The sequence below is a fragment of the Coloeus monedula genome (genome assembly GCF_965178545.1).
Source record: "Coloeus monedula genome assembly, chromosome: 1".
Taxonomy (NCBI): domain Eukaryota; kingdom Metazoa; phylum Chordata; class Aves; order Passeriformes; family Corvidae; genus Coloeus; species Coloeus monedula.
The window spans coordinates 4,991,946-5,003,403 of record NC_138781.1 but is presented as its reverse complement, the minus strand read 5'-3'; the positions used below and the strand labels follow the sequence as shown (position 1 = coordinate 5,003,403).

Below are 11,458 nucleotides of genomic sequence, written 5' to 3'. Positions count from 1 at the left end.
ATTTTGCTACAATAAAGGCTGTTTGGAAAAATTGGATCTCCCTAAAGAGATATACATTATTCTATATCCTTCTGTGTTTATAAATACGTGCTTACAACTGATCTTTTACAGATTTCTTCAGTAAAAACATGAACTAATATAAAAATGACAGCTGAAAGAATTAATTCAACAACTCCGGTAGCTGACGAAAAAAAATTCCATGGTTTGATTTTCCTCTAATATTTATGTTGTTCAAGTCTTAATTGCTTTAAGGAGCATTTGCAAATCCTAAAAATTACAATACTTAAAGGCTGCCATAATTATTCTAAATTTAGGGTATTATGCTCTGGGATCAAAGTATTGTCTCCATCTGAAAATAAGTGACATTGGTTTAATTGGAAATACTGCAGCCTGGGGCAACCTTATGTGTCAAACCTATTGCTGTCTGTCTCAGCAAAGCCATCATAAAATAAAGGGAGGGATATGGAAGGAGAAGGACATAATTTATCCATCTTCCTACCATTATTTTCATTAAGCAGTGATGCAAGAAGACTTTGCTTGTCCTGTAGTTCTCGTTCAAAGACAGCACTGTTATGTTTACAATGCTTTAAAGGATAAATTTTCAAGAGAACGTTGTCTCAAATGCCTCCTGAAGGCCCTTTGAATAATTAGAGCTGACACTTCCTCTTGTTTTCTTCTAAGGGTAGAAGAAATTGGGCTATAACTACTTTTAGGTGGATTGGCAGCTACGAGCTTTTCTTCCATGTTTAATTCAAGATTATCCAGATCTCCAGATTCTCCCAAGACCCTTTTAGTGAGAGCCAGCAAGATATCCAAGCAGTGGATCTTATCTCCACTAACTATAGGGATGTCCATGGATATGAGTTGGATTTTATTGGGCTTTGGGATGCGCAAGGGGTCTGCCAGTGCATCTGCAAAGTCTGAAAGAGCAGAATAATCTATGAACTGCGTTGCCAGAGGATCAAACTTCGCCCATGTCTCATAAAACATATCAAAGTCATCCTCACAAAGAGGATCAGTGCTTTCCTCAGTGGCAACACTGAAGTTCTCTAAAATGACAGCTATGTACATATTTACAACAATGAGAAATGATATAATGACATAGCTTACAAAATATAAAATACCAAAGCCCCTATTTACACAATTACTTTTCTCTGTCCCTGTTAAATTTAATTTGGGAGCACACGCATCAGATTGTTTTAGAACAGGGGCCAGAAGACTATCCCAGCCAGCTGATGTTGTAATTTGGAAGAGGCAGAGAATGCTACCACAAAAGGTTTGGAAGTTGAAAATGTTATCAATCCCATCCTCCAAGTGGAGACAGGCAAAGTTTGCCATGCCCACGATGGCATATATGAACATAATCAGGAAGAGCAAAAGGCCAATGTTGACCAGTGCAGGAAGAGACATCAGCAGTGCAAAAAGAAGAGTTCGAATTCCTTTGGCTTTGCGAACTATTCTCAGGATTCGGCCAATTCGCGCCAAACGAAGAGTTCTCAAAACCGTAGGGGAGAAGAAAGTTCGAAAGACTTCAGAAACGCCAAGACCTTTGAAAGGAAAAAGAGAACAAAATGTTGTCAGGTCAAGTTAGTCAAATTAATGTCTGTTTTGTTATATTCTGTGCTTTAGGTGTTGGAAGTAATGCTGATCATATTACACTGCTCTCAATACAAACATCATCAATTCTGAAACTGCTTAGAAAAAAAACTTAGGTAAAGAAAGAAAAATTGTAATATCTTTCAATATTAAAGAGTTATCAAGATTTTTGCATAGTTTGGAAGCTGCATTCTCCCAAGTTTCTCTAATTTGGGAGGTGAATTTATGCATTCATTGCTCAAGTACCTAAAAAATCCTTTAAAATCCATTCAGATCCTGTGCTGGAAGCTCTGGGGCTGTCTCTGAGCCGCTGTCTGAGTGCTGCTTCTTCTGCAGGCCTAAGCCTAAATGTGAGACTTTGACTAATGCTTAGTAGTCAAATGAGATCAGAGAAGAGCAAGAAGAAAATAAAGGAAAATGGTCTCTCAGTGTTTATTCCCCATAACAGCTCATTCTGTGACCCTACAGAGTAATGACACAGTAGCAATGAAAATGATTACAAACAGATGAGTTAAGGAGTCATCATTTTTCTGGGTTGTACAGGATGGCAAAAGGCTACCATGCTTAGGCAAGAAGCAGAGAACTCAGAGCAGTCTTTCTTTCCCATCCTTTATTATATGATATGACCTGAGCTTGAGTAGGAAGAACAGACAAAATAAACTGGATGAGAAACTAGAGCTATGTATGACCCTTTTCAGAATAAATTATAAGCATCTAGTCTTATTTAAAGAGCCAAGAAAAGAAAAGCCAGTTTTAATAATTTTTTTCAGTCACAAATAGTGACACAAATAGATTGGCATTGAGCAACCAAGTTTTCCTGAGCTTTCTAAATCTGCAATTGGGCTCTGCCTTCTTAAGAGGAAGTCCTGGAAAAATTAAATTAATTCCCATTTTTGATGCAAAGGTATTTGTAACCTAAATTTTCTTTTACTGTGAAAACAACAGCTAACGTGACAACACGTAAATTGAAAGCATAAAAAGTTAAACAGTTTAAGAACAATAACTTAGAAAAGATGCTACTGAATTAAATTAATATTCTGTTAATTCCTCAATAAAAATCATACTTTAAAAAATTGGAAAACTCCGTTTACCTTTTAGTACTCTGCAAAAATATAAGGGAAAGCAAAAATACAGCCTTTTAGAAGGAATCACTCAGCAGATAGTTTGAAGAAGTAAAATGGATCTAGAATTTGTTTATCAAACATATGTAGATGGTAACTTCATACTGGAATTTGGCTTAATACTGGTGTTGGAAAAAGGTCCGTGGACTCCGGCAGGGGGAGGAAGAAATTGCAGTCCAGCCAATATGGTTGATAAAAGCAAGCTCCCTTTATTAGCAATCTAGAGACACTTATATAGTATCCCAGCTTGTTAACTCTTAAGTGGCTTAAAACTATCCAAGCGTATTTCTGCTTCTACATAATCAGACTATATTGGCAAGCTTCTACAGTTATGTTATGATTAAAAGAATTCAGAGTTCACCCTCCCCTCTCTGGGTTTTATCTGCACAGCTGCAAATCTTCAAACTCCCTTCTTGTTCCCAGGCCTGTTTCTCACACAGGGATTTTCTCATGGAGACAGTTTCTCACACTAACCTTTACTTGCAGGCCTATTGCTTGTACAGTTCTTTTATTGATCCCATAATTCTATCAATGATCCATGTCCCTGATCCTCTAACCATTTCCCAACATGTTGGTGCAATACATTACCTGACCTAATGATTGATACTTACTCACTATTGAAAGGACCACAACACTGAAATCAAACACATTCCAGCCGCTTCCAAAGTAGTACTGCCTTAAGGCCAGTATTTTTACGACACATTCTGCAGTGAATACAGCCACAAAAAAATAGTTGATTTTATTAAGAACATCCTTGGTGCCCTTCTGGTTGTTTTCTGCCATCATAACGATCATATTTAGACAGATGAAAATCACAATGGTGATGTCAAAAGCTTTGTGAGATACAATGTCAAACAACAATCCTAGGAATGCATTCTGTGGAGAGAATGAGAACTGCTTAATGCTACTTCTGAGACCCAGCCTGAATTCAAATAATAATCAGTAATTTGTGCTTAGAAAAGGAATTCAAGATAACATAAATTTAACAATAAACTACTAGAAGCTTTTTTAGGGGTTTTCTTTACACCCTCAAAGAAAACTCACAGTACTTTCAGTATTTTCAGGCATTGTGCAAGGACGTTGGCTTAGAAAAAAATATACAGCAGGAAAACATTCAGAGTACATTGTGATTGCTCTTTTAATAGAAATACTTATGGATGTAGATATTTTAAGATAAGCAATTCTAATTAAAATGTCATAAGCAGGAAAAACTCTTTGTAGTTACTATGCGAAGCCAAGCCTGGAATTAAATTTAAGAAAACCTAAGAAATAAAGCATAAGACTAATTGAAAGCAAATAGCAGCCGTGGGGCATGTACTACTCTGTATTCATTCTCACCTGCAATAATCCATCTAGTTGCACAAGCAACATCATGCAACTTAAATAACCCAGATCATATTATGAATATCAAATACTTAATATGACCTGGTTTGAAATGTTTGTACATTTGAGTAGCTGATAAATAGGTTGTAAATTTCCTTAATTAATACCCTCAAAGATGACTGTGTTAAATGGAATTTTTAAACAAAAGAGAGTAAAATCTAAATACTATATTGAATGAGGAAGATGAAGGGCTCTAATGCAAAATTTATTTCCCAGTGCCTGCCTGCTGAGTTGAAATATCATCATCTTTATATCCTCTGTCATGTTCTACTTAAGGTGGTCTCACCGATGGTCTTGGGATGGGTTTTTGGGGTTTCTTGGATCCAAGTTTTTTTAGGGCATTATAGTACTTTTTCTGTTCCTCAGTCAAAAATAAATCTTTTCCACCTAAGTAAAGAGAAAGAATAATGTTGCTCAGCTGAAATCAACTAAATAAATACGAGCAAATTTACGTAAAAAAGAGTTTACAGCTGTCACAAGCAGGACCTAAGAGAGCACAGAGACCAAATGTGTCTTCACCATTTCTCCTTTTGCCCTTGATCTTTGATCTGATGTGGATTTGATCATGAAAGTCAAATCCAGGCAGTGATCCCAATTCAGTTCTGACAAGTGTGAGAGCCTTTCTGAAGTTTTGCAAATCTATTTCCTATTTTCAAAATTATATACGATTCATCAAGAAGTAAAATATTTTATATTTTTGGGAAAGGTAGAAGCAGAAGTCCATTGCTGGACTAGCAAGTAAATGGAGGAGGATGAATAAGCACTTTGGGACCATGTTCTACAGGGGGTTCCTGGCAATGAATTTCTTTTTACCATCCACACCACCTGTATTACTGAGCAATCAGTTGGAACCCAGTATTCAGAAGGCATTAATCATAAAAGCATTAAGTGATCAGCATTTTGTACAACAAAATTGCTACAACGTTCAGCAGGGCATCCACCATGTGCATCATTTCATCAAGACCTTTAAAAATTCCACTTAACTTCAATATATGGAATCTCAGTGGAAATCCCAGAGAAGAAAAGAAATGAAAGAGAAAAATTAAAAAAAAAAAAAGTCAGTTACAGCATGTACTAAGAAAAGAAAAAAGTGTTACATCCACATAAACTTCTAGCAAATGTTCAAGCTTATAAACTACTTAACCTTTTATCTGTTGGGATTATTGTAACTGGGACTTTGTTATAAAAGGAAATTCTTACAGTGAAGTTGGACTGCTTTTGTTCAATCCCTACACATCCTTTCTCTGTCCAAATGCAGAGAACAGAAGAATTTCTTGTGGGTTTTATTTCTATCTTTCTCTGCCAAAGGCAGTAATGCTTTGACACTTGGTGTATAAGTCAACCTATGGAAATACTAAATGGCTCCTGTAGAGATTCTGTCTTCCAAAGGGGAACATTAAAATTGTAAACCTCCTGTTAGGGTCTGCTTTTCTGGTATTTTTTCAAGGAGCAAGATGCTTCTTTGTTGTAAGACTTCCAAGTGGATTAATAGACACAATTTCCCTTGATACTCTGGATACTTTAAGCCCTTAAATGAGCCAGGACAGAACTCAATTGATAAATAAGCTTGGTACAAGGAAGGTGAAGTATTCCAGGGAGGCATGATTATTGCTTTTCTTTGCTGCATTTTCCATTCCAAGATTTTGCTTTCCATTTCTTACTGAATAACAAGAACAGGGAATATAACAACTATGAGGAGAAAAGTGGAAGCAATCAGTGCTTCTTGGGCTTTAAGCAGCCTCTAAATTTCTACACAACCTCCTCCTGAGGTCATGGCTTGGATCCCAATGCAGAATTTTTTCAAAACCCCAGTAAATTGATCTGTAGGTTTATTTTATAGATTAAGAACTTTTTAAAATGCAGCTAGTTTTAGAAGAAGTTCTGATTGACAAGACCTTTTCAAGGTTCTTTACCAGGAAAGCAGAGGTTAGTCCTTCCATGAGTGTCTCTTGATTACCCCGCTCACATTTGTGAGGTGTTTAGTCTCAGCAAAAGGGTTATTCTGTTTCCCAAAGCAAATCTTCAAAGCTGAAGAAAAGAATTCCACTCTCCTGTAGCAAAGTCTGGGTAACTTTTTTTGACTTCTCATTTCTAAAGATACTCTCCTTCCTCCTCATTCTCTACTTAGAACAAATTAAGGACTTAGCAGGAAAATAGAATTTACAGGTAAAAGCCTTGAGGAAAAGGGGATTCCTGTTTTCAAAACTTGGTCTGAAATGTTATTATTTTAAATTTATCTAGCTAAATAGTTATTTCAAAATGTTAGACATCTAGATGTTAAACCAGCATTCGCTTAATCAAAGTGGGATTACAAGAGACTGAGTTAGCTCATGTAGTACTTATCTTTTTCCTTTGATGGTTAAAATTGCTGATAACCACTCCAATGAAAAGATTCAGCATGAAGAAAGATCCAAAAATAATGAAAACCACAAAGAACACATACATGGATAAGCGTTCTTCAAACAATGGCTGTTGATCAATCTGTTAAAAAACAAATCAGACCAGAAAAATAATGTTGGTAAAAATGAGATAATCACAGCTTTATAATTTCCAGTTTATTATAGGTCTTTTTATTGTAATGAGAGATAAATTATTTCTACACATTTAATCTTTATCTAGGTGTACAAGTAGAACTGTATTGTTCTATCTTGTTACGGTTTGTAAAGATAATATATAAGCAAATTTTTTAGTAATAAATAAACAGTTCCAATCAGAAGGGACCCTGTGAATTCCATGATTAGAAAAACAGCTCAGACTGTACCTAATGGTGAACTTCCATCCTTTGGAATGCTATCCCAGGCAAGAAGCAGTTTAAACCAGCCATACAAGGAACAACATTGTTAGTTAGCAGCTATTTAACTACAGTCAAGAGTACAGCAATGGAATGAGTGAGAAAAAATGCAAAGTCAACTAAACATAGAAGAGTTAAAACACATTGTACTAGTATGAGAGTGAGAAACAGCCCATGCAAATGGGGAAGAAATGGTGAGGATGTCAAATGTAGGCAAGAAAACCTTCTGAAATAACTGCTAAAGCTGCAGGCTGTTTCAATTCTACTGCATATGTTTTAAAAGGAAGAAAATTTACTTCATAGGCACAGTCATATTCTGTTTCCAAATCAGACCTGTGCAAAATTTTATATTATCTTGCCCTCTTTTTGTGTGGTGTCACTCTACTGTGATCAGTTTCTTTTATCTAAGTTTCAGATACTTGGTACTCCAAGGATTATTGTTTCACCATGTAGTTTGATGTACTCATCCACTTGTATTTTTCACCTGATGTTGCAAAGCTGAAAAATTGATTGTACAGATAGAAAAGGGAAGAAGGAAAGGGAAAATAACTAAAATTTCATTTTTGTGACATACCTCCCGTGAATCTACTGCTGCATACATAATATCCATCCAACCTTTAAAAGTTGCCTGGAAAAAAATGCAGTTTATAATCACTAAGAAAAAAAAATAGCTGTTGCTGATATAAATGTGTTAATAGTTGTGGAAAAAATGAGCAATGTGCTATAAAAAATATGCATCAATTCTAAATATATTCTTGGAAGTATGATTCACTGGAGTTTAATAAAGAGAAAAAAAAAATCCTGAAAAGAAAACAAAAAAAGGTGATTCATGTCAAGTGTGTCTTAAAGCTTACTCTTGTTAAATTGAAATTTTTGTAAAAAAAACCAAGGAACACTAAAAAGTTTCAGCTTAATTAGCAAATACAACCTAAAACCATAAAAACAATTTCTAAGAGAACAGCAGATGGTTCCATTCTGAAATTTTTATTCAACATAGAACGAACACTTTGGAGGATCCAGAGCAAAGACCTTCATCTAGAAAAGATACAGGGATAACAGAGACTTTTAAAAAATGCCTTTCTCTCCTTTGTTGTGGTATTAGGAAGCTTAGTGAATTAGCATCCCAACACTTCAGGACGCTTACAACAAAAGAAAACATAGAATTCTAAATAAATTGGTCCATGAGTTTTCTTTCTTATCTACTCTGAACCAGAGAGAACAAGAACAACTCCGAATACAGTAACACGCAGACTATTTCAGGCTTAGTTTCTTAATCAAAATTAAAACAAAATTGTAATTTAAAACAAAATTGAAAAGCTGTGAAGCAGAGTTCTCGATTTTAACACAAGGCTGCATATGTCCCAGAGTTCTTTAGGAGGAACTGAGCAGCTCGTAGATAAGGAAAATATTCATGGAAGCTAAAAAATCCCAAGTTTCTGTGAGATAAACAGAAGCATAGCAGTGTCCCTTGGTTGGGCTGCTCAACCCATTCCTTGGAGAAAACAAAAACAAGCATGTTTTTGTAGAACTTACCACTTGGAGAAGAGCCAAGTATCCCATGCCAACATTGTCAAAATTTACAACATTATTTGTCCATGTCCCATTGTAGGAAATACAATCAGTTTTGTTATTAATGAGAGTAATATTTCCTTTTTTGAGTATGCATTTCCAAAATCTGTTTCCGAGCCATTTTACTCCTAGAACGTTAAAGAGGAGCCAAAAGACAACACAGACGAGCAGAACGTTGAAGATTGAGGGGATGGCTCCGAAGAGGGCATTCACAACAACCTGAATGAAATGAATGAAGGTAATTAATTATTTGCATTCAATAGATCACTTTCCCCAGAAAGCCACTGATTTTTTCTGCTTCTGTATCTATTGAGAATTTTCATCCATATAATGACTAATAGATGACAAAGGTACAACCAGCCCTTGGCCCAAACTCATGCTTGCCTTAACAGGTAATTTTTTTGTATTTGTCTTGCCTTTTTTGAGGAAGTAAAACAGAGGGCAACCAGAATTCTCCTTGAGTGAAAGAAATACATAAGATTATGAGTCTGTAGTAGCTAAGGGACCTAAGAATCAGATACAGCAGAATGGGTTGTTTGATCTGCATTTACAACAATGTCATAAATAACCCACTCCTTTACTTTGGATGGGTTTTGTATGAGGACAACAATCCTTTCTTTACCCTTCTCTTCTCCAGACAACAAGCTCTCTCAGTTTCTCCTCTTCAGTCCCCTGGTCATCTTGGTGGCCCTTTGCCGGACACTCTCCACTTTGTTAATATCTGCCTTACCCTGGAGACCCCCAAAATAAACACAACACTCTACATTCAGTCTCACAGGTGGCAAAAACATCAGCGAGAGAATTGCCTTAACGTGCCCAAGATGTGGCAGATCTTTGTTGTTCTGGTGACAAATGTTTAACCTGCCCTCCACCCCAGGGTCTTCTCTGCAAAGCTGCTCACTGAGAGTCCCACAGTCACCTGTGGTCATTCTGGCTCAGGTGGAAGATTTTGCTTTTGCTGAACTTCCTGAGGTTTCTGCAGACCATATCTCCAGTCTGTCCAACTCTCATTGCCGAGCAGCCTTGCTCCCAGTCTATTAATTATCTGCTCAGCCCCCACTTCACATCATCTGGGAACTTGCTGGGGCCAATTTCTACCACATTCTCCCGGTTGTTAATTAAGCCATTAAGTAACATTTGTCCCAGAAATTACCTCTGAGCCACCAATAGGCAGCTGCCAGTTGAACTTCATCCTGATGGTCTCTGCACACTGGACCTGGCACTTCAGCAAATTCCTCCCTAGCTCCTAGTTCACCTATCCAAACCAGGAATAACCAGTATCTGAGACCACAGATGGCTCTTCCCTCCCTCATCCATCCCATAATAAAAAATAATCAGGTTTGAAAGGTAAAAAATGCCCTTCCTAACTTCACTCTGGCTGTTTCTAACTGAGTCCTTCTTATCCTCCACGACTTTCAGGAGGTTTTTCTCTATGTCCCTCCCAGTGCCTGAAGTCGGTGTCTCCTCACATTCTGTGATGTAACACAGATCAGATGATTTGCATTATACTATTTTTTAATTCTCCCCACTGACTTTAAAGATTCTAGACAGTTCACTCAGAGCAGTTTTTAAAATGGAGTTAAAAGAAGCTCCTCTGCTATTAGTAGTTTTAAAGGTTTATTATCTTTCAGATCCAACTTGGAGAACCCCAAATGTGGCACATGAGCCTGTCTAGCAATGTGTCAGGTGAGTTGACATAAGCATAGCAGTCTGAATAACGGGAATTACAAGAAGATGTTTCATAAGTGAATAATTTCCACTGAAGCCATGATTTAATTAATCCATTTTCCCAGTTTCCAATTTCTTGCCTCAGAAAATGAAAAAAAATTAAGGACAACGTGGTCATTACATTTGTTATGTCATGAAGACTGATAAGCTACAACTTTCACAGTACAGCTTTCTCTCCCATATTACAGTTTGTTTTCGGTAATAATCTGTATATAGATTCTTATCTATTCACAAGTAATTAAAAATAGTTCCTATTATTTCAAGCACATTTATTTATTTATTCAGAAGAATTTTCCAAATACACTGGATGAAATTTTTCCCTGTCTAAAATAAAACAAGAACAGGTTTCAGAAAGCTACAAGTCTAATGGAATTCTTGTTTGGTTTGTTCTGCCCTTTACACTGAAATCAGGAATATGGAAAAATGTTCCATTATTCACATCATTATATGTAATAATGTTCTGGTAGAACATAACAATTTTATTTCTTTAATTTATTTGTATTGATAAATTTCTGTGAAATTCTTAGGTGTTATTTCAAAATAACAACCATAAGATGTAAGTAGGTAATTCTGAAGCATCTTAATGCCATCAAGTCCCAAAACAGACACTCAAGTTTTAATTTTCACAGAAATTTCAAAAGCAGCTATTATAAAATATTCACCCAGACTCCCAATATCTTTACCTTTATCCCTTCAAATCTTGACAGAGCTCGGAGAGGCCTCAGTGCTCTAAAAGTCCTGAGAGATTTCAGGGTGGTCCCAGAGGAACAAGATGATGAGTCTTCAGAAACAGAATTTCGTCCCCAGGAAACAAAGGACAGCTGTGTTCATTGAATTGGAACTGGGATCATTAAATGGCATACAAAATTTTATTTATATTAGTAGACAATCCTAAGATTACAGTATCTTTCACCACTAAGTCAAATTAGGAAAATACACATTCAAAGTTATCACAATATAATTTTACTTCATTCTTTTCTAATATTTTTTAAAAAAATGGAATTAATTCTGATTTTTTTTAAACGGTTCATATAATTTTTTTTAATACTAGTATTACAATCAAATTGGTAACTCTGATACTTTCATACATTACCAGACCAGAACAGTTTTTCCAAATAAAATATTCCCATTTTCTACATAGTTATTCTCAACAGTGCATACAGTAATTTGTTATCATAACTTAGGATGGTGATGTGGAAACAAAAAAATATTTGTAAAAAGACTTCTGGTTCATTTTAAGTTTTTTTAAGAGAGAAAATTAAATGAAAAC

General features: G+C 35.9%; 1 protein-coding gene across 1 annotated transcript in view; it reads right to left on the bottom strand.

The window, feature by feature from the left end:
• Positions 1-576: 576 nt before the first annotated feature.
• Positions 577-11,458, bottom strand: part of LOC309579770 (sodium channel protein type 5 subunit alpha-like) — a gene marked incomplete at both ends in the record, with an annotated part of 33,813 nt that continues 22,931 nt past the window's right edge. Inside the window, 6 exons of the mRNA XM_082293245.1 lie at positions 577-1,547; positions 3,329-3,593; positions 4,387-4,487; positions 6,440-6,581; positions 7,466-7,519; positions 8,425-8,679. Of these exons, the coding sequence (XP_082149371.1) occupies positions 577-1,547; positions 3,329-3,593; positions 4,387-4,487; positions 6,440-6,581; positions 7,466-7,519; positions 8,425-8,679 (1,788 nt within the window). The remainder of the gene's footprint in view (positions 1,548-3,328; positions 3,594-4,386; positions 4,488-6,439; positions 6,582-7,465; positions 7,520-8,424; positions 8,680-11,458) is intronic.